General features: G+C 41.2%; 1 protein-coding gene across 1 annotated transcript; it reads right to left on the bottom strand.

Annotated features, from left to right (window-relative positions):
• Positions 1–254: 254 nt before the first annotated feature.
• Positions 255–22351, bottom strand: gak (cyclin G associated kinase). The gene is made up of 30 exons (XM_072387507.1): positions 22001–22351; positions 19465–19526; positions 19024–19083; positions 18461–18575; positions 17511–17653; positions 17273–17398; positions 15268–15357; positions 14999–15134; positions 14432–14544; positions 13127–13205; positions 11348–11465; positions 9165–9214; positions 8856–9004; positions 8540–8662; positions 7130–7263; positions 6753–6947; positions 6548–6665; positions 6286–6365; positions 5906–6099; positions 5557–5718; positions 5146–5312; positions 4727–4988; positions 4430–4624; positions 4140–4277; positions 3925–4011; positions 3563–3838; positions 3307–3455; positions 2798–2974; positions 1952–2711; positions 255–1903 (listed from the first exon to the last, which is right to left on the bottom strand). Exons 1-29 carry the CDS (start codon positions 22140–22142, stop codon positions 2610–2612), a joined length of 3942 nt encoding a protein of 1313 aa, XP_072243608.1. The 5' UTR covers positions 22143–22351; the 3' UTR covers positions 255–1903; positions 1952–2609.
• Between the last annotated feature and the right edge of the window lie 1149 nt (positions 22352–23500).

Here is a 23500-nt window from a genome sequence, read left to right as displayed (position 1 = left end):
AAAAGTTGGAAAGAAAACAGCGTTGCACTGACACAGATGAAGATTGCATTTCAATGAATTGGGAGTATTCTTGGCTTACACTGGACTGCATCTTTAAGGTGCCTTGAGATGACATTTGTTGTGATGTGGTGCAATACAAACTGAGCTGAATTAAACATTGAGTTACTTATATTTAAGGTATATATAGTATCATATCTTAGGTTGCAAATGTGAATCCATATTATATTAAAAAGAAAGAGAAAGACCCCAAACCGTTTTCCCTCAGATCAAAAGGATTTTTAATCTTTTGTTTTTGCACTGAAATTTACATTCATATTAGTATGATGTAATTTGGTACAGTAAACACTGCCGATGAGTGGTTGTCCTATCCTCCCTCTTTATACTATTATACTGTCAGAAAAATCTATTCGTCTTCATACTTAGGTTTGATGGCCCCTTGTTTTGGAATTTTAAGAAAATGTCAGAATACAAAACAGAAGAGATTTCACTTCTGCCTTAAAAGGAAGAAAATTATAACACAAAAAACAGACTGAAAAAAACCCAAATGATACAGAGTAACGTATATAGAGGAACAACAGACAGGAAATACATTTGTAAAAGCACAATCACATTAATGTTTGATGCTTTGGAATGAAAACAGCAACAGAAGCACACTGGGATCGACTAACAACAACTGTCCCATCTGCACTCCACACATTCCACTTATATGCTATGTGAATTTTCTTATTGTGACATTAAAATAAATGAGTAAGTCATCAACCCCCAACCTTCTCATAAAACATAGAAATAAATAAGAAAACGAGTGATTTGATTTGGTCCATGAGGTAAATGTGAAAGTAAGGTTGGAAAGATTTTCAGTGAGTCAAAAACAGATAAAAACAAAACAGAAGGAGAAGCTGGAAAAAAAATTAAATAAAGCAAAAACAAAAGCGATTACAGGCATGATGTCCAATAAAGAAGCATTATCCTCCTGTAGAGAGAAACTTATTCGCACACACACACACACACAATTTCATTCACACCGTTCAGCCTGTGGATATATGACAAAATAAACCCTCAGGCTGGAATCTTTACAAAGCCACTTGATGGATGATAATATTCTTATATTTACACTGAACTGATGATTAACCGACAAACAGTTCAATACAAACACAGAACAAACCCAAATAACACAGAGCATGAAACCGGGAGCGACTAGACATTCTCTTTTCAATCCTTCACTTTTGGATCTTTTAGATTTTTTTTTTTCACTGACAAAAATGTTTACTGAGCTGCGCGCCGTGGGTGGGAGGAGCTTAAAGACTCAGAGAGCGGGGGTTCCTAACAGCGATGACGGAGATGGTCAAAAGCAATAAGCACTGTGAGGTCTGGACAGGCTTGTCGTTTGTCACCCAGCAAAATGAAGCAGGTAGCCTCTTTGCTGTTCCTGCGACAAGAAGAAGAGCACTTCAACAAAAGAGCCGCTGCCTGTCTGGGCGAACCTGAACCTGCGGTTGTTCAGGGGTTTGGTGATGAAGATCATGCAGCCTGCTACACAGAGTAGCCCGAGTGGGTGGACTTAAAGAGCACTTATTAAAAAAAAAAAAAAAAAGAAAGAAAAAAAACCACCCCGACTGCTCATTTGGATTTATGTGTAGCTCCAAAACAAGTTCAGGGACGCACAGTTTAACATTAATTTGAGGAGCGTGTGCAGCATTACTGTAAGGGTTAAAGCAGCTCTCGTAGTGTTCAGCAGGTTATCGTCTGACTGTCATGGGAGGGAACAGCTCAGATACAAAACCAAGTGGTGGCTCGAAAAGTTGTAGCAGTAGCACTTCAAAGTTTTCATTTATGTTTTCAAAGGACGTTTAATCTTTCCTCCATCGTTTGTTACGGCTGGAAGGGTCTCAAATGAACAAAAGTGCTTGCCTTTATTTTACCTTTTCTTTTCTTTTCTTTTCTTTGAGGCCACTGAGCTTAAATTTATTTCCCCTTCGGATGATATTTTGCCATCTCACATGGTGGCTAGCATGCTGGGTAATTAACAGCCACATTCACTTCCTGTTTACCAATAAGCTACACGACTGGCTGTTACCAAACGCACAAATTAAAATCTTACCACCAACAGCCAAATCCGATCAGCGTTTTTATTAGTGTTGGGTCATGTCTTTCTTGTGTGGATACAACTGTCATGATAATCATCCTTTAAAAGTCCTTTGTTCTTTTCCATTTCATCTTCTCAGTGTGACCCTCAGCCTTTTCCTCGCTTCCGATGTTTGCAGCACCACTCAGGCAGACGCACAGATAGGCAGTGAGATAAAGAACAATCTTGATGTTTATTTAACTGGCTGTTTATGAACCAGTGAGGATATTCTTTTTTTTTTTTTTTGTACTACAGCCAGAAAATGAGGCATCAGGTTTTTTTTGTTGTTGTTGACTGTAGAAACAGAAGAAAGTAAAGAAGGAGGGAAGGAATGGTAGAGAGGACACCTCTCAGAGGCTCTGTGCCCCCTAAGGCCCAATGTGGGCTCAGTCCTGTCCAATCTGGCCCAGTCTAACCCTTGCTTGTTTAGGCCAAATCCAGTCCAGTTGGGTCTGGTCTGGTCTAAGCTGGGGTCCAGGCCAGGGTTTTAGAAGAGTGCTTTGGATCCCTGGTTCTCAAACTCTGACCAGGCATCATTCAGTTCCATGAAGATCATCTTAGCATAGTGTTCATAAGGCTTACCCATCGCCTGCAGACAGAAGGAGCATCAATTAAAACTTTAATACCGACTGAGGAGCAGTTCTGATGATTTTAACACGTACAAAAACACTGTACCTTATCTGGATGAACAACCAGCACTGCCTTCCTGTAGTATTTCTTCACCTGGTCAGGTGTCACCAGATCAGCCATGCCCACAGACTTCCAGCGGATTTCCCCCTCCCACAACACCGTGTGTAGAGTTGACAGCAGCGCTCGAATGTTTCGCTCCTTTCCCTCAATCCAATCCAAAATCTAAGGTGAGAAAAAGACCAGCCTTCATTTCAGCCCAGATGACGTCTCTTGAGGGTACTTTGTAAAGGAAAGCTTTGATTGTCACCTGTCAAAAAGCACCATACTGGGCTATATATGCACCCTTTTAGGCAAGTGATGAAAAGGATTGATGACGTGCCCCAGCATTTCTTTCTTCTTTTTTTTTGTTAAATAGTAAAATGAACTAGTGCATAAAACAGAGACTTAAGATTTGCCCAGGTAATACTCGCAAGGAGCTATTATTTTTTATTCGGGTGCACAGATTGTATGTGATTTGAGTGTTGTGTTCCTAACATTTGTATTTAGTTGGTTACCTGTAATTTCAGCGGGTCCATCTCTTTTGTGATCTCCTGTCTTCTCATTTCAGCAATGGTCCTTGGTCCCTTCTTATCAAGTTTCGAAGCAAAACCTTGAGTAGACAGTAGGTCCTCAAAATCATCCTCTTTCACTTTTGGCTTGGGGCCTGCATTACAACAGCAAGGAGAAAATTAAGGTCCAGCATAGAAATATAAAGATGCAAACATTCATACTCTAGGCATAATATCTGTGGAGAAGACCAGGTTCTCTTACCAAATCCAGGCCCGCGAACTCCTCTCTCCTCTCTCCCACCGATGACACTAGTGAAGTTAAGGTTGTAGTTGGGTTTAGAGGTCTGTGTAGTAGCAGGCTGAGACACTGAGGCTGTTTTGGGTGCTGATCCAGACAGCCAAGGTTTATTCTGGGCTGAAGTGGGTCTTCCAGACTGCCAGGGCTGCTGGACTTGAGGCTTAGCAGAGGAGGAGGACGCGGTGGAAGAGGGACCCTTTGTGCTAAAAGAAGGCCCAGAAAAGTTGCTGTTGGAAGAACCTGCAGGAAAGCATGGAAGGATGATGGTTACTCCGGATGGATTTATGAGATCATACGCAACTCTGTATCAGGCCAAGTCCTCCTACCTGGTAAGTTGGAGCCCAGGTTACCAAGGTCCGCAAAAGGATCGAAGGTCTGAGACTTGGCTTTTGACATGGAGGATCCAATAGAAGCTTCGAAAAGAAACAGGAACAATATGTCAGTTACAATATTTTTTTTAATGGACACTTCTCACGATTGTCCACTAAACTGATTTATCTCCAGTCTTCTATTAACGCCTGGAAAACATTTCTCCACCCACCTGCGTTGGTGTAGCTGGGTTTGCTGGCGGTGTTGCTAATACCAGCGGTGCTGCCAGCTGTCCAGCTGTCCCACCCACCAAGCAAGTCTGGTTGGCTGGCTGATGATGTCATCTTAGGGACATCTTTCACAAGCTTATCTGAGAAGACAAAAAATCAAAAATTGACCAGTTAAATATCTCTTTTTTTTTAAGATACTGAAGGGAGATTAGTTAATGATTTGCAGTGGGATGTGATGAGGTTGTGGGGGATGGGACGTTGGGCCTTAAAATACATTTTCTTTTTTACTAACTAAGGTTGAAGAGGCTGGTGTTGGAGGCAGGCGTGGTGTTGCTGTGAGCTGAGCCAAATCCGCTGGTTGCTGAACTGTCAGAGCCCAACAAGTCTCCAAACAGGTCCGGTCCAGATGCTTGCCGAGATGAACCGACACTGGAGCTAACACCAGACCCAGACCCCATACTGAAGGGGTCAAACAAGTCGCCCACGGCTGCAACAAACACGAGGTAGAAGAAGCAAGAAATGTATTAAAAATAAAGGGGAAATTTTCCTTTTTCCCCCCAATTAGCATTAAGTAAGTTTTGTTCTTTACGTTTCGAGTCTGATGTGGCTCCATCGGTTGGCCCAGAGAAGAACAAATCCTCCTGCACCGCTCCTGTCTGACCAGCAGGAGGTGCAAACAGGTCGTTGAGGAGATCGCTGTTGCTGGAGGCAGCTTTCAGTCCCCCCTGGTCTACTTGATGAGGAGCAGAGGAGGAGGCTGAGGATGTGGAAGGAAGTTCAGGTTCAGAATTCAAACCTAAGAGGTCGGCTGTACCGCCAAGAGGAGACTCCTGGGCCGCAGGAGGGGATGTCTGGGGGGAGGAAAGGACATCATAAACAAACAGCAGCGAATGGAAGGAGAAAATTTGACGTTTTGGCTGAATTTCACAACAGCATCAGTGTGCATGAAAATAAGTAATACTGCTGTGACATAATAGGGTATAATCAGCAATCCAATCATTTCTGCACCTGGAAGTCGGCATCAAACTGGTGCTCGCTGGTGTCACGTGACAAAGGTTCTCCACTGGTAGCAGAATAAGAGTATGACTCTCCCTCTGATTGATCACTGATGTCCTCCTGCTCATTAAAGGATCCTCCTCCTTGGTTGTCTGGAGCATCATGTGGGCTACGCACCTCTATATATACAAAATGCAAGTCAGAGGAAATTGCAAGGCATTTGAGGTTTCAAATTCTTTAGAAATCAGCGATGGGTAAATCCAGAGTAAGAGACCATTTCATGGTTTGAATCTGATCTAAAAAACATGAAGACAGAAAGAAAAGTCTCCTCTTCTGTAGAAAAAAGGAAATTAATCAGGACAGTGAGGTGGAATCAAATTTAGTTGATTCTTTCAAAAAACCATTTGACGACAAAAGGTTTACCTTCCCAATCTAGTGTCTGGAAAAAGTTGCTGGGGTTGGCATCATCGTTCACAGGAGATTCTGCTTCCATTGCATTTGAACCTTCTGGGGTCTGAGCTGGCTGTGGTGACTCCGAGTCATAAAAGGCAGAGGAACCTGGCAGCCGAGGCAGCTCAGGCTTACCTGTAGTGATTAAGGTTTAATATTCAGTTCATATGTACAAGTGAACAGGGAAAACTGAAGAGATGCTTGTGGTGGGCTTGATTACAGAAAAATCCAAACTCACTGAGATACGGATAAGTTATAAACTCAAAACACATCAAACAAAACCGTGACCGAACACATGATGTGGTGAAGAAAAGACACCTACCAAATTTGCTGAGGATCTCCTGCTGTTCATCACGAGATGAAAAAAGGATTTTGGGGTTGAGGCCCTTGGTCTGGAAGCTCTCCCATGGGGGGTTCTTGGTGCTGGGTCTGTCCCTGGATTCCACCTCAATGTCCAGGTTAACCTGGAACAAGTCTGGGTACTTCTCCTGAATGTCACAGGCGTCCAAATCATACCTGAGAAGAGAACGTGTGGATGGGAACGATGAGGTTACGAGGACAGAAAACTGCACTCTTTTACCACATATTATATCTTACTGCTAACTTAACTGTAATGAGTATAACACCCGAGTCAGTTGTCCATATTATAAAGGAACAATTCTATTTTCAGCAGTTGATTATGGCTTGAGGCAGTATACATACTTTGCAAACTTGACAGTAGTCGCGTTTCTTGGCACAAAGCCCGTGTGAAACTGGATCTGAAACATTTTCATGGATGCCATCTGAAACAGAGATTTTTTTTAAAAGTTAAGGTTTGAAGCTGACTTCAAGGTAGTATTTTCACTCAGGATGTCCCAGGTATCTGCTTGATGCCTCAACCAGAACAGTAACAGGGATCCTAAACAGTCAATTTCCTCAGGGGAAATGAAGGAACAGTTGGATTTAGGATTGCATGCGTCCATACCTTTGCCTGTAGGCGTCCTCCCAGCGTAGATCTTGCATGATAAATAACCACCAGCACGTCTCCTTGAACTGTAACATTGAGGGGGATCTCTGCTCTGCCATCTTCCATCTTAAAATCCCTGCAAGGAGAGAGAGAGGAACAGAGAATGACTGAATGGAAAAGTTGCGTAAAAGGACAGGCATTGCTTGCGTGTGTAAAATCTTACTTCATCTTGTCGTACTCCTGTGACGTAGTGAGGACTCTCTCGTCTCCAACGTAAACTTCGCAGAACGGCCTGCAGCCGTTGCGTTGCTTGTTGAACAGCGGCACAGGTGTCATGGTGATAGAGTGAATAATCACAGGCTTGCTGTGAGGGATGATGGGCTCCTCTGCCATCATGTCACACATATACTCAATATATCTGATGATATACAAAATTGATAGCAGGTTAGATTATACAAACACGACAAATAGCAGAGTATTACATTATAAATCAATAATACGTTCAGGGGCCCACCGAGGATATATTTTATGAGTCTGGAGTCTCTGAACCCACCCCGCCCCTGTTTATTCATCTATTTTCTATACACTGTGTTTTTGTACCTCTTGTGTGAAGGCGCTATGCCAGGCGGGCAGCGTTTCATTGAGAACATGTAGACAGCAGCCTCAGCTGTGGTGAAAAGGCGGCAGAAACACAGGAAGGAGCAAACGGCCACCGCTGATGCGGCTCTGCCATCCTACAGAGAGAAAATGCGAGGGGAACAATTCAAGTCACCGCAGCCGACACAGTTCTTATTCCTTTCCTCAGTATCATTCAAAACCTCAGGTAGAAATGACTGCTTTTGGTTTTCTGCGTTTACACAACGTGTCATTACGGTCAGAGACAGTGGGGCGTAAAAAGCATGTCGGAATCATTCTTTACTATTTTTATATTTTCTCATTTTGTGTCCTTATACCTTTGCAGTTTTTTGTTTTTTTGCTCATATTCATTTAGATGCGCAGGATTTAGGCAGCGCTGGTTGTTCTTTAAGATGCTTAAAACACAAACTGACTTTATTACATAACTGTATAAGCGCAGTTTTTTTTTATATTTTCAACCATTTTGCATAAATTGTCATGATGGTCTTTATTTATTTGTTTCTATTTAAAAGGTTTTGTTGGCTCTCGTGGGCCTTTATTCGAAATCTCGTTACAACACATCTTCTGCTGCAGAACATCAGTGTAGATTTACTGACACCAACTGTTTATCTCAGTGCACACTGTTATGGGCTTATTTTGGTTTTAAGCCAAAGGAAATCAGCCCAACAGCTTTTGGTGACTCGTCTCTGAATACTTCAGCTTCCTCCCGTAGGCTACAGACACGCCCGTCAATTGATGAATAGAAAATTGAACATCCGTGCTTGGTGGTTTGTCTCTGTTAATCCTGAGACTGACTGGCGACTGCTAAATGGATGTAGAGAGTAGATAAAAAGCAAAAGATGAACCCCCGAACCCCCAAAGATAAATTTGTCAGCTTTACAGCGAAAATGGTGGCGGTCACAAGGTATTAATCCCTTAAATCCTATTTGTTGCCGGTGAGTGGCTGTTATTCTTCAAAGGGTGTGAGTTTTATTAAGTTTTAACTATGGTTATAGTATGAAATCGACGGACAGAAATAATCAAACCATTAATCAAGGTATTTGTATGACAATCATTAAATCAAATTTCACTGACATCACAGCCCCAATTTGTTCATGTACTCAATGATGATTCTAAATAAGCAGTATTCTGCATGTGTAGCTAAACTTTACTTTTATAGTTCTTATGTCTCTTATTTTCTGGGACTGTTTTCAACATTTATTCGCCTCAACGTGGACTAAAAACAGAAATGGATCAGGTCATTTCTCTTTTCAGTCTCCATTCCTCGATATTTCACACTGACGCTCAGAACAGCATAGTTGATTTCTATGTATGCTACAGCTAAAGCTCTGAGTTAATCCGAGCACGTGAGCATGCTCAGAGGCACGTACGTACCAGACAGTGGACAATACAGATGTTCCTCTGGTCCTGTTTGAGCCATAGATGCATGTTCTTACATACACTGTAGAGACTACGGAGGTTGGGGGCACGGCGCACCTGCCAGTTACATTCTGAAACCTGCACACACACACAGATTCAAACTGAGTGAAGAAAAAAAAATAAAGTAACAACTGCATGTAGTTCAACAATAACAAATGATAATGTAAATCATAAACCTAAACCGGTGTATTACAAAAGCAGAGATGCACACAACTACAACTGTTACTCGCTCTTAAGAATGAATTCACACCCAAACACACACACTTCATACCCTGTTGTGGAATCGAGAAGGCCTGTATGATCGTTTGGAGAGATTGTACACAGCATAGTGGCCAGCATGACGGGAATCCAGGAACAGACGGACGTCCTCTATGTTGTTCTTTATCGCAGACTCCACCCCTTCAGCTGGGAAAGACATAACTACACATACACATATTTACAGGTAAGGTTTCACTGTCTCAGAATGTTTAAACTATGAGATATTAAGTCCCATTGCAACATCTAGGCTGTATCAAAATGAGCTTATGAATGATTTTATACTTATAAAAAAACTGTAGTTTCATTAAGGCACCATCTCTACCTGCTATTCTGGAGGTGATGTAGGAAATATCCAGGTCCCCTTTGGCATAACTGTTAAAGAATCAGAGGCACATTCACTAAAGGAGCAGATACATAGCATATCAGAGAGGACAAATGCAAAAGAAGTGATTTCTACGAGAGATAAAGGGGAAACAAAAGACTGAGTCTACACAAAGCTATTGGACATAACTACACCAACTGGTTGACAAAAACAACAACAACTTTGCATTAGGATATACTAATGTCAACCTGGTGTTCAAGGCTGTCCTACAAATTATGCAAATTAGATTACTGGAATCCTCGGTTCGTCTGTCCGAGGAGTCTTTAATGCAGCAACAGCACCTGGCAGAGCATTCATTTGTGCCAATAGCTCCTTGGTGTTAAGAGGAGCTGGTTGCAAAATTAAAAACTAAGGGAGTGGAGTCTTAAAGCGAGTGGAATCATATGGAACACGACAACAAGAAAAAGAACAAAGCATGATTTCCACTGTATGTCAAAATTTAGGAAAAAAAAAAAAAGAGAGACATCTATGCTGATGACAGCCAGTTTTATCTGTACATATTAGGACAGACAGGTGATGCTGGTTAAGACACACATGTAGCTGAAATGGTTACTCGGTAAGCAGTGGAGCCATACTAAATCTTCTAATTACTGTTAACTCATTCACTCATTCATATAGGACAGTGAATCCAGCTAGAGCAACTTGAACTCCAGTAGGGCATTTATAGACTTACTTTTGCATTAGTAGCTTATTCTCAACTAATAGTAAAAGATTGCACACTTTAAAAACTTTTTTTTCTCTTAAGATATCATTATAATATTAGAATATCAAGGAAGGGTAACAGGAGATTATTAGACATGTTGGTGGGACACAGAGGATGGATGAAGATCTGTGCCTCAGAGAGAATTCTGTTAATTTCTGCAACAATTCAACACTGCTTACACTGAGTGATGCAAAATGTGATCAGCTACTCCACTCTACTCTCTCCCCTGTGCAAAGGCTGTAATATCTTTAAATCTTCAGTTATTGTTGTCATACGAGCAACTCTAGCTTCAGTATTTGAATTTTAGATCTGTCACAATAATCTCCTGAACCACACTGAAATCAAGTCTCACTTGCTTTGTTATTTCCAATAATCCAATAATACTCGACTCTCCATTCATAACATGCTCAGCATTCATACGAGTGAATCATTGAGAGCGTGATGTTAGGATCAGCAAGCTGTGATGAAGGACACAGCACTGCAAAAGCCTTACGACATGTTTTTCCCTCTAAATCAAACACAAACTACAGAACACACAGAGCAACGCACGACTGGACGCATTTTCACCGACCCATATTTACCTTGGGTTGCTAGGTGATGGACACATAGGGACCATGAGGGATTGGGACAGAGAAAAGAAACAACAACAAAAAAAAATAATAAACCAAACAACCAAACAAATGGAGCAAAAATGATGATCGAATAACTAAACGAAACATTAAACTGTTGCAGATGTGCACACTTTGGCTATTAAAGGAACACTTTGCTCATTTTTCCAACGTTTCTTTAACATCTCACTTCCAGGGTCTTCTGGTGGTGGTGCTGCTACGTCCAGCAGACTGGATTACTGCTGTACTCCACTGACTAACTCTTACATCAGTGGTAACACAATGCAGATTGACAGCAGAGTAGAAAACCAAATAATCCAACAACCGAGCAACAAAATGTTCCTTTAAAAGTTCAAACTTAGGCGGAAGTAGGAGGGAATATGCACGATTACACAGACAATTAGAAGGTTTACAATAATTAGCAACAGAAGTCAATGTAATTGTAATGAAACATGATGACTAATAATCTCTCCGTTTAGAAAATAGTTACTATTTTGGATGTGTATGAATGGATGCTTTAAAAAGAATATATTCAAATCCTCCTGTTAGTTGGATCTTAACTGCTCTGTTTGAAGGTGCAGCAGCCACAGCTGAATGCGTTCTGGGAAACACCGCTGATTAAAAAGCACAGCTTGTGACTGTAAATCAATCAAATAATTCATACCTCGTGGCAAACCAAGTGAGTCAAAAGGTTACATGACAGGTTCTACAAATAAAGGACGAGCGGTGCTCTCTGAGCTTTCATAAGTCAACTGAAAAACATGAAAACAGAGAAGAGTGGCGTACGTTCTAACAAGGTTAATTCATCTCACCTGGCTACTGACTGGATGACTTTAGAAGATGTGTCCTTTATATTGGTGAGGAAGCGCTCTGTTCCCCCTCTCAAGATATCCAAGATGCCACTTCCTGCCTGATCGGGGTCGTACACACCTGCACAACAAGACGAAAAAGAAAGCATGATACATTTACAGCGATACATTTACAGAGCTCAGGCACTGACGCAGGGTTTAGGTATTTGAATCAAGTTAAGGGTTTAACCCAAAAAAAAGTTACGAAGTTGAGATATATTTCATATACAAATCATCAGAAATTCTCTTTTTGCTGCAGACAAATGCTCAATGACACCGAGTGGTTCATCGGATTGAATTAAAGTTGTCGTTGGACTTCAAGGTAAATGAATTGGATAAAATCAGTGGGTTTCAGCTATGGTGAATCTGCCTGATGTTGAGTGGAAGCAACATGCAGTTAGAGCCGGTGCTCAAGGGAAGGAGCAAACATACTCTGCTTTTCGACAGATGGTTGAATGGCAGTGCAGAAATCCTCTTAAGGGGCTTGAGGCAGCTTGTATGTGTGTGAGTGTGTGTAAGGGAAAAAAATAAGCTCATTAAGCTCATTTCGATAAATGTAGAAACAAACCAAAGAAAATTGACTTTCTTAAAACCATTCTCCAGCTTGTTCTCTAAACAATTTTGTGAGAAAGTTATCATAAATGAATCCTTTCCTGAGCGTTTGTACTTTGCATCTGTCGGTCTTAGATTGAAATATTTCCTTTCCTGCCATTCAAACCCATAGACATCTAAACCTCTTAGACCTGGGATAACTGAATGCAAGCTCGTCCAGAGTTAGCAGCCTTCAATTCCATCAAAATGCAAGACACAATATGTGAAATGCAAAATAAAAAATCCACACTCAAAATATGTCTCTTAAACACTGTATGTTACAGTCATAGTGCTACATTCTTGTATATTCAAGGCTTGTTTTTTTCTAACACATATTATGGCAGGTTATCTGCGATAAGCGTTTCCAATTGAATACAAAAAGCAATGACAAGTCCGAGCACATGAGCCATAACAGCTGATGACAAACACTGAAACATCAGCCTTTACATTACATTACAAAGACTCTATGAGATCCGCTTGGCTTAAGGTTTATACTCAAGATCAAGCAAGGTTAGTGTGTAATAGGGTGACCAGAGCGCAGCATGCAAAATCTGTAACAAATCAGGATCCTGCTTCCATGAGGTCAAAAGCAACTGACTTAATGTCTGACTGTTGGCCATGATCCCTCTGCTCAGAGGAGGAGGAGGATGAGACTTTCAGTTACTTCAAAAAAGTCAAACACATGCAATATTTTGGTAGGTGACGTGCGTGAACTGGAGGGCGTATTGCAAGCCTTCTCAGTGATATGTTCTACGGCATCCTGAGGGTGGAGATGAGCGAGTGTGTGTGTGTGTGAACATGTGTCTTTGGCTGATTAGAAAAAACGGTGGAAAAAAAACAAAAAAAAAACACCAACAAACACTAAATTGGTTGAAATGAATGATTTTGCTCAGTTACAGCTCAACAGCTGTTTTTAAGCAATAATATGCAGTTAAAGTTGGCAGGAGAGTTGGCCAGCAGCGTTAAATATTCATGAGCATTCCAGCGGGGTCCTTTTGTTTTAGCCTTTCAGCAACAAGCAAAGATCAATGAAGACAGAAAATGACATAATGACATTTTTATCCCCCAAACTTTCAGCATGAAAAGCCCAAACACTCCAAAACGCTGCACTGCTTCACAGACCACAACATTTCTGTGCAAACGTACTTTTACCTGCATTGTTATGGACGTTCTGGATCGGCACGGGCGGCTGCGCTCCGTTGTTGCCAAAACCTCCGTTCTGCTCCAGCAGCTGCAGACATTCATAGCCGTCAGACACTGGACGCCAACAGTAATAAGTACTCAACATTGTTACCAGAATCACTATGTGGACGTGACAAAACTAAGAGAGGATTGAAAGATTGCGTCGGTAATGTTTAGAACAAGAGAAAAAAGAAAGAGAAAACAAAACAAAGTTCACAAAGAGGGATGAGAAAGTCGAAGCTAAAGCTTTTCCAAAAAAAAAAAAATGCTGTAAAAAGATGAGAAATCGTCCAAAAAAATAAAATAAATGAAAAAGAAAAAATTATTCGTCTCTAAGAGAGATACATTAGAACAAAAAAAGGAAAAAAATGTTTCATCTTCTGCAGAGTAATGGGCCGTCTGAGCAAATAACACAGCAGCTAGATAGCCTCTGCGCTCCTGTCTTGGTCAGTGTCTCACTCCCATCTCTGCCTCTCCATATGTCTGAGCTGAACTGCCGCAAAGCGAGGAGGAGGACGGTAATCTTCTTAGATCCAGCAGGGAAACTCCTTCTTAACCCTAATCAGATCAGCAATTGCCAAATCTGCCTTCACCCTGCAGACACTTACCAGCCTTATCAGGATTCAGATTTAATAAGAAATTTGTAGAGGTTAACGTGAACTTTGTGCATTAATCTACTAAGTTCCTATTGGGCAAAACGGGCACTTAAACTGAACCGTTATAGAAATGTACATAAGGATGATGAACACTGACACTGACCCATCTGTAACTGAACCAGTACAGAGCAAAAAGGAAAGAAGAGTCACTGAGATTCTGGAGACTTTTGACACTAAAATCAGCTTTGCATCAATGCCAAGCGTGAGTGAGGATTTAGGGGTAAATACCAGGATTTGTGGGTCTGTGATAAGAACCATAAGAGGCTGTGGGTTGAAGAGTTAAACAAAAGCCTTGGATCTGATTGTGTTCAGATTACTATTTACTGTTTTCTGCCTTTACGGTGACAGTGCCACAAAAGACACGACTCTACAGCTGTGGTGTTGCTATTATGTTACGCTTCTTTTGAATTTCTCCACAGCCTTTTCGAATTTCTTTCTCTCTTCTGACCAATTAGCACTATGACCAGTGGAGAAGAAGGAGCAAGGGGCAGAGAATACAGCCTCCTTTTTGCACACTTTGTGTGACTTCGCAAAAGTAATCGCATCAGGATGAGATGGAATAACTACCTTACAGTCAGAAAGGAGACGTTTATATAGAAGCGGGCACAAAAGCACCAACCTCTGTAATGGGAGATTTGGGGTTGGCATTGCGTGCTGCTGCGATCTCCTGCAGCTGGTTAACCAGCTCAGTAATAGACAGACGCTCATCTGGGTTCACCTTCAACATGGAACCTGGATAGAACAACAAGCAGAGGGAAAAGAGGGGTTGTGTTGGAGGAGGGAGAGCCATTTTAAGGAAAATATTAAATGAGGTTTTACAATAATCCCATTTTAAATGTATTGTGACGTCTACTTTCCTCTGTTTCTGAAAACACGTTTTGTCAAAAGTTTCTGAAGATCTTAAAATGCCGTTTTGTAAAAGGTTCTTTATCAAAATGCTGCTGTGCCTCCCGTTTCTTTTCTGTGTTTTATGAGATGCCCGTTTGTACGAGCAGGCTTGTCCCCCGCGTGAGGCAGAATTTTTAAAAATGCATTATTAACTTCCCACGACGACTCTCTGTAAGTGCTACGTTAAGAGGACCCGTCCGGGAAAAACAAAAAACACCTGACAGGCACCTTATAATGGAGAGAAGATCAAGAGGGAAACTGGAGTGGAAAGGTTTGCAGACAAGCAGGCAGTGCTTACGTATGAGGTCATGATACACAGTGTACTTGACATCATTCTGAGGGATGGAGTATTTTCCATTGACTATTTGGAGCTTGGCCCCTTCCTCGAATGGATGCTGCTTAAAACACAGTAAGTAGAGGATGCATCCCAGGGCCTGCATGGGAGAAGGTAAGGAAGGCAAAACGTGAGCCATCTTTTTCAAAAATGTCAAATGTCTTTTATTTGATTATAAACTTGGTAAAACACAGAAAAAAAAGGGAAAAAAAAAAACGTGTGAAGGAGCTGACCCAAATGTCTTGTTTGTCATTGATGGGAAAATTGGAGTAGAGATCGATCATCTCTGGTGTCCGGTATGCTGGAGTGGTGTTCCTTGTGATCTACAGAAAGCACAAAAAAAAACCCAAACAACCAAATAAACACCAAAGCATCCAGTGAAAGTCAAACACTTACAATCTACAAGCTCTGACTCATTTTTTCCCTCTGGACAAACTCTGATGAAGTCATGGAAAAAAAAAAGGGCCCAAAGACATTCATTTCTGAGAACTATACATGCAGCGGATAAAAAATCTTTTTCATTTCAAGCGTCTCCACTTAAGATCATCAACAAAATGAAGCCCTTCGCTCACGCATTCATTCAATGCTACTTGTTTGGAAACACACGGGTTATTGCATGCTCCTTCATGTGAGCATGTGTCTGTGTGGTTATGTTATTAACACGATTAATCTGATCGATCAGTAATCACTTCCTGGACCTCAAGCAGCTAATTCGATCAAAGGTCTCTGGTTTCTGGTGTCATTACTGCTGCAGATCCACTGAGACCTCTGAATTAACCTCTTTATTAACAAACTGATTTTCACTGTGTAATTCAAGAAAATAATGGGAATGTATAATAAAATCAATTACATTAAAAGAACAACCGATTGGAGCAGACTTTGACCTACATTTTATACATGTGTCTCAAACACAACCTTGATAGAATCAGGACAGTTAAACCAACTTGGACTATGTCAAGAGAGGAAATTGATTCAAAACCAATAACAACTATTTATAGAACAATATATCTAAGATTATAAAGAAATAAAACAAAAATGGGTTTCATTTCTTGTTGGATTTTTTTTTTCAGGTGATATTTGCGAAAGGACGACGGTTGGGGCCTCATAAACACCTTGCATGGAACTGTTGGAACTTTTTAAACGACTTCATTGCTTTGAGTAAAACGGGAACAAAAATGGACATTTTCGGTCCGTTTGAGGCCTTTCACGCAGATCCAACCTTCTCCGAATTCCTGAACTCCTCAGGTGTGACCACTGGACAAGACAAATATTGCAGCAAATAGTCAACAGAGTTGACAAAACTCATATGGATATGAAATCAGAAGCTATAATCCGGAACCCCGTAATCCTCAGGTGCTACTGTGGTCCAGCCTGGAATCCTACCTGCAGTGTCCAGAAGTAATGGGGTGCCAACACTGACTAACATACACAAACTACAACAAGAAACATCTGAAGACAGATGAGACAAAGGGAGACTCTGGACCAGATGAGCAAGCCTGAGGCTGGATCTTGATGAACTGCGGGATCACTTTGAGTTACTGCCATCAAAGGAAAGGACATGTCTTAGTGTGGGCTGATCTAACTTGGGATGTGCTTAATGGATCTTTCTATGTTTAAGATGGACAGAAAAATCCACTCAAAAACCTGCTTAGTTTTTGGAAAACCTTTAATGCTGCTGCACAAGAAATCTGCAGCGTTCCATAAGATCCTAATGTAGAGGAATGGAACGCCTCCGCACCCGACTCACAATATCGTTGAGAGCTTTTGGGTCCCTCGCAAACTCAAGACACACTCTAAAGAGGAACAATAGAGCTCTTTGAACAACATTTGGCAGGTAGCTCTTGCTGCTTCACCAAAACTAATCAAAAACAGACCCCATTACGGGGAAGGCTCATGGCAACTTTTTTCTAAACAAAGAAGGGCTGTGTTAGTGGATGAAGACTTTTTTAAAAGTATCATCTGATTTCCTTTTTGTGTTTCACTAATCATACCCACAAAACAAACAAATAAGAAGTGACTTTATAAAGCGTTTTGATGCCTAATAATTGTGTAATGTATAAATTACCCTTAAAAAAAAAACAGCTAAACAGTCACATGTGGCTCAGTAAAATTTAAGATGAATCCTGTGGATTGTAATCTATTGAGTCATTGTGACTGTAGGATATTCTAATAATCCATATATTTTGATTTTGGTGGACCTTCTTCTAATTACCAATAAGTGTTTGTGTGTGTAGGTACCTCATCCTCCACCATGGACCTCTTCTGTGCAGACCAGCTGTAGTCGGGGCGATGTGACACTGTGGTGGCGCTGCCAAAGTCACACAGCTTGATGGTGCCCTGATTACTAATCAAGAGGTTCTCGATCTGCAATGCATCAGAAGTGGTCGAATTCATTAGCATCACAAGATAGATTCCTCATCATTCACCTGCCGTCTGAGCCACGTTTAACTCATCCAACGAGCAGAGACAGACCAACCTTGAGGTCTCTGTGGATGACTGGAGGTTTCTGTTTGTGCATGTGCTGCACAGCGCGGCACGCCTGGTAGAAGATTTTCAGCACAGTGTCACACGACAGAGGAGCTCTCTGCTCTACCCGCCTTATAAAGTCCACCAGCTGACCTGAAGTGGAAGAGACACAAAGACGAGGATGAACGGAAGCAGACAGACAAACAGTCCTGCGCCGTGGAGCTGCAGAGACCGGTAACACGACTCCGTGCCTCTCACACGTCTTAGAAACGCTTAAACCAGACTCAGATGTTGCCGGGGGCTTCGAGACACTTTAAGCATCTACAAGTAGCGCTAACGTCAGACACACGGAAACCTAAAAACAAAAGGAAAAGATACACACATATTTCTTTTTTAAAGGAGAGAGGGGGGCCTGAAGTGTAAAGGTGTGTGGTCTAATTGGTAACTTTACTGACTTTTAACGACCAAAACCAGGAAGAATTACATTACATGTGTACAAAGAATATACCTGTTTCTGTATCACTGGGAATATCTGACACACCTTTTGAGTCACAGACACAATAGAACATTTTAAAAAGTTTGAGACATTAGCGACCGAATTCTTTCTTCTTTTTTTTTTTTTTACACCCATGCAAACTGTCTGTCTGCCTGAATGCGCCACTGAAGCTGAGAAAACGGCTGAATGAAAGGCACGTCTGTTGTAACTAAACATAAAGGAAGTAGAGCAGGAAACAAAAGGGCCACAGACAGGAAGCTTTCATCACAAATCCCTTTCAGTTTAACTTACTGAGAACCTTACGTTTCAATGAATGAGTCAGCACAGATTCAGCTCTGAAGCTGTATACAGAGCAAGGGGCAGCAAATAAAGATGCACAGCAAAGAAAGACGTACAGCAAAGAAAGATGTACAGCAAAGAAAGACGTACAGCAGTTGTGTCTAGACGCATGTGTTAATATTTACCTTTACACAGCTCAGTGAGGATGAGGAACTCGGCCTGCCCGGTGTCCGACTCTTCCTTACTGATGGAGGCAGCAGAGCAGAACTGAACCATATTTGGATGACCTGACAGTTTTTTCTACGTAAACAGCGGGTCAAGGGCCACACGGAACACACACACACACACACTCAGCTGTGAGGTCAAGCCCAGTCTCGAGATTTGTCATCTTATGAGTAATAGCCTAAAAGCCTAGTTTCTCAAGCTGGTTACACAAAAAAAAACCTCCCTCAAAAAGCCTGTTTGTTAAACTGCAATGCTACAATAAAACTAAGCCCAGTAAATATATATAAGCTTTTGGATTTCACAGGCTTCCACAGGATGGTGTTTAGAAATAAAGTACAAGTGATACGGTAATGACAGTATACTACACCAGAGGTGCATTCCTCAGTCTTGCAAAATCATGGGTTAGAGTTTATCTTTCCCCCTTTTCACACGACATCTGCTGTGTACTAAAACACAAAAGTTCTATTATGATCCTAACAAAAAAAAAACCAAATGCCTCCTCATCACATATCATGAAGGATACCATGAAACAGACTTCCTGAATGATCTCCTTGTTCTTCTCTTCCTCGTTGGACAGCAGCCTCTGAAACGAAAACATTCAAAGAGATGGTTCGTTTGTGTCATCTGCCATCAGGTAACACAGTCCATTCAGGGTAGGACGACTCTATCAAAGAAGAATATTCCATTTGCAGACAGTCCATACGGTTTTCGTCATGGAAATAGACAATCACTTTACTTATAGTAGCTGTTTCAAGTGTGTGCTGTAGAATGCTGAATTAGTGTGAAAAAAGGGTCTTATTCCTGATGTAGGGTATCATCTATGAGCATAAATATAATCTGCATACCTTAGAATGAGTGTGTGAATTAATCATCATATCTGCATGAATTAGTGAGTGATACGGCCAAAGGTTAACAGTGACTAAATATGCAAACAATCTTTTCAGTGGATACACCTTCATCTTACCTTGAGGGCATATTCTTTACCACTGCTCATGTCCTGGGCTTCATACACAAATGCAAATCCACCTTAAAGGAAAAGAAGAGGAGGAAGAAAAGCCAGGACACCACACGTATTAATGGGTGATCATCACATTAAATGACACAGTACGTGCACATACATTTGTCTTAAACAGCAGTTTTGCGTGCTCAGTGCGAACATCACAAAGAAACCGTAGGATGCAGAGCAGGATGTGTTCCACTGCAGTGTGAAGGGGCTATCTATGACTAACTCTGGCCTGATCGAACCAGGTGGCAAAGCGGTGACAGAAATAAAAAGCAAAAGTGTAAAATCAACAATGGCGAGTTTCTATCAACGCTCGGTTTGTCACAAGCACGTGACCACGGAGGGGACTATAAACTCCAGCAGAGTTCTACAAACATTCAAAGCTAAGGTACAACCACAGTCTTATCTGTTGATCGCTGAGCAGCCACGACGGAAAAGGTGCCTCGATGAAGAACAAGCACAGCACCAGGCTGCAGTTAAGCCTGACCGAGGGGAAGCGTTTCAATCAGCTCTGAATCCATATAGCTGGATAGACTGATATTAATAGTGCTCATACTTTTAGTTACACAGAGGCACAGAGAGCGTCACACTGCTCTGGTTACAATTCTGCTAAACTAAAAAAAAAAAACAGTCATGCAGTTGTGGTCATTCTTCATATAGTTAATCGTTGTCATAAAGCATGGTCTTATTTCTTTTTATTTTAAGACATGAAAGTCACTGTGGCTGGTGGACTTCAAGCCATGATCCAAACAAGGAAGGGACAAGGTTACCATAGTGATGAGTAAATCAACTACCAGCCTTGCTCCACAAAAACCAAAGAAACAGGTTCAAGACTCCAATCTATAGGGTTATATTTACAGAGGGAAGACTCCGCAGGTGTGTTCGACATGCACTTCATTATTCCAGGCCCGAAATACTGACCTTGTTTGGGAGCCTATCCAGCAACCTAAGAGGCATGCGACCTGACCTTTAGAATGTGAAATGGGCAACACTTGGTTCTTGGGTTAGGGCTTTACACTGAACAAATACCTCACTTTACTACACACATTTGCCAAAAAGTGCAACAGTCAGATAGCTATTGAACCACTGCCTCATTTATGGTCCATCAAATAATTAATATGACTGAGAATGCAAACTCATGCCTGTGAGGAATCCCATGTCTGCATTATCTCTGTTTTAAAGCCACTCCAGGTAAAAAAAACAACAACAACTCCTTTATCACACACCAAATCCCTCCGTCTCAAGAGGATACAGTCTTTGAACGCATGTCAAATAATTACTATTACTATTAAATAAGTACTGCTGGTGCAAAAAGACATAGTCTTGAAAACAAAAACAAAACAACAAAAAAGATAGAAACATCTTGTTACAGCCATTCATTGCATATTTAATCTAAGATCTAATCTCAGAATAAAAGAGACCCCTGTTTAATGGAGAGGAGTTTGAAAAGGGGAGACTTTGGGTGTCAGGTGTCTCCACTTTCACTACCTGCTTGGATTTTATCTAGTTTTTTTTTCTCTATTCTAACCTCTCTCCATGCACAATAACATACTTTCACTTTACTGTTGATAAGGAAGGCATCAGTGCTAAAACCAGAAATGGAATCTACACATATATACCCAACGATACACTGCAAGTTTTATTAATCAGTTAACTGTGCTTCACACTAACTGATGCCAGCGTCTCATCTGGGACTTTTTAAATGTTTATTATGATAAAAAAAAAAAAAAAGGGTGTGGAAATATTTGTCATACTTCTGAATACTTCTTTCTCACAAGACTGTCTTGCCACTCTGCAAAGAGAGCAACAATGAGTGTTTGGTGCCACAGAGGCAACCTGATCTGTAGGTTTTCACATGTCCAGTAACCTAAGCCATATATGAAGCTGAGCTATGTGGGGCATAAAAGGACGATTCTTGTCCCGCATGTTCATCTGTTCTAAACGCAGTCCTAACTTCAGCAAACTAACTTGTCACTTGACATCACAAGACAGCAATCCAGCAGATCTCTGCAAATGCTCGGACTTGGCTTTTTGTGAAATCAGCAGGAGGTTTGTTAAAACGCCGCCTTCGCTTCAGTTTTAATGCTGACATGGCTTCCTGACAACTGCACTGTGATGTTCCTCTCTGAGCCAAATAAGGTTGAAGTTATGCAGCCAACTCGCTGGATCCTTAAGTAAAATGTTGTTTGCGTTTACCTACATTGTGTAGCCGGTTTTATCATATGATCACTTTGAACAAAGGACGACAGCGTTCGAGTCAAAGTGAAAGTTGTCTGTCCTTCACACACAATAATTCAAAAATCGATTCAAAGCCTGCTAGCCGAATCGAAACAAAATGATCAACTTGTGTTCACTGGGTGACCCACGGCTCTGCACTTGCTAACGCAAATGATTACCATCAGAGGTGCGCTGCTAGCATGTTAGCTAGTTAGGCTACCTAGCTAGGCTACTTGCAGGACTGGATTGTTATGTCTCTCACTGAAGGGCTCTGTCTCACCTTCGGCGATCACCCTCTTGATTCTGAGTTTCATGTCACCCAACTCAACGACTTGTCCAACGAAGTCATTCTGGTCCCGACTGGCCGCTCCGGCCGAGCCGGGCCCGGCTAGGAAATCAAGTGCCGACTGGAACAGTGACATCTTTATCCAGCACCCGTTTCCAGGCCGCCTCCAGGAGAGGGAATGGACAGTCTAAATCAGGCTTAGCTGAAAAAACTCTACGGCGGTTTGCGATGTTAGAAAGTCTGATAATCAGGTGATATTATTATTTGACTGGAAGCAAACATCCTCTTCCTGCTGCTAGACCGACGAAGCCACCATCATCACAGTTGCGACTTCCGTGAAGGGTAATGACGTTGGACACGATCAAATCACGTGAGACTGAAAAAAGAACCTTTACCCTCCCACCCCGAAAGATAAATAAACATAAAAAAGGTCATGGTCCCGCTATGAAAATAAGCTTCTTTCATATTAAAATCTGACCGAAATAAAGCAAAATGAATATATCTAATAAAATGATGATAATAATAATTTGGACATTTTTATAAAGCTCCCCCTATTACTGTTGGCAGATCGTGGCCTTTAAGAAAATTTATTTCACGAAGTAAAAACCGAATTTAATAAGAATTTTAACCACGTTTGTAAGGCTACCTCTTATACACAACTATGCTGCCATCTACTGGATAGATAACTGTACATATGAAGGTTCATACAAATTTACTTCCCAAACTGAGGGAAAGACACTTCTAAAAAGGGCTGCAGTTGTATTTGATCGATCTATCGATCTATCTATCTATCTATCTATCTATCTATCTATCTATCTATCTATCTATCTATCTATCTATCTATCTATCTATCTATCTATCTATCTATCTATCTATCTATCTATCTATCTATCTATCTATCTATCTATCTATCTATCTATCTATCTATCTATCTATCTATCTATCTATCTATCTATCTCTAGTATCTACCCTTGGATGAGAGCTTTACACATTCATGGCATTCATTCAACCGGCTTAATGTGGTAGTTATCTCAAATAAATTGGAGTAAACAGGTAGTCCTTGCCAAAGGTCGTTAATTTCAACTTCTTACTGCCTGAAATGGAAACTGTCAGCTGTGCTGTGTCAAGGTAGAACTCAGTGAACAGGCCCGCATTGGATTACCACGAGGTGGCGGTATTAATCAGGTTAGTTCCCAAAATAATTGTCAGGCATCGAGCAGTTCGATTTATGAAGTGTGGGGGTTCTTTGCTCCTGGCATCTACTAACCCAAATATTTACATCGCTGTTCTTCTCGAAACTGTCAGGAATGGAATATTTAGTGTATGGACGTACAGCTGCAAGTTATTTATTTTAACTGTAATTAAGTTGTTAGCTTGTGATACTGGTTTACTGTGCTCTGAAGGAAATGTTCGCTCTCGGTGGGGACAAAATGTGCCCCCCCCCCACCTAAAGTATTTTCACCATTACATCGTGTTAATTTTGATTGTGCTGTT

The sequence above is a fragment of the Leuresthes tenuis genome, unplaced genomic scaffold (assembly GCF_036924035.1).
Source record: "Leuresthes tenuis unplaced genomic scaffold, fLeuTen1.0.hap1 SCAF_6, whole genome shotgun sequence".
Taxonomy (NCBI): domain Eukaryota; kingdom Metazoa; phylum Chordata; class Actinopteri; order Atheriniformes; family Atherinopsidae; genus Leuresthes; species Leuresthes tenuis.
Note: the sequence above shows the minus strand (reverse complement) of the source record. Positions and strands in the feature narration are given on the sequence as shown.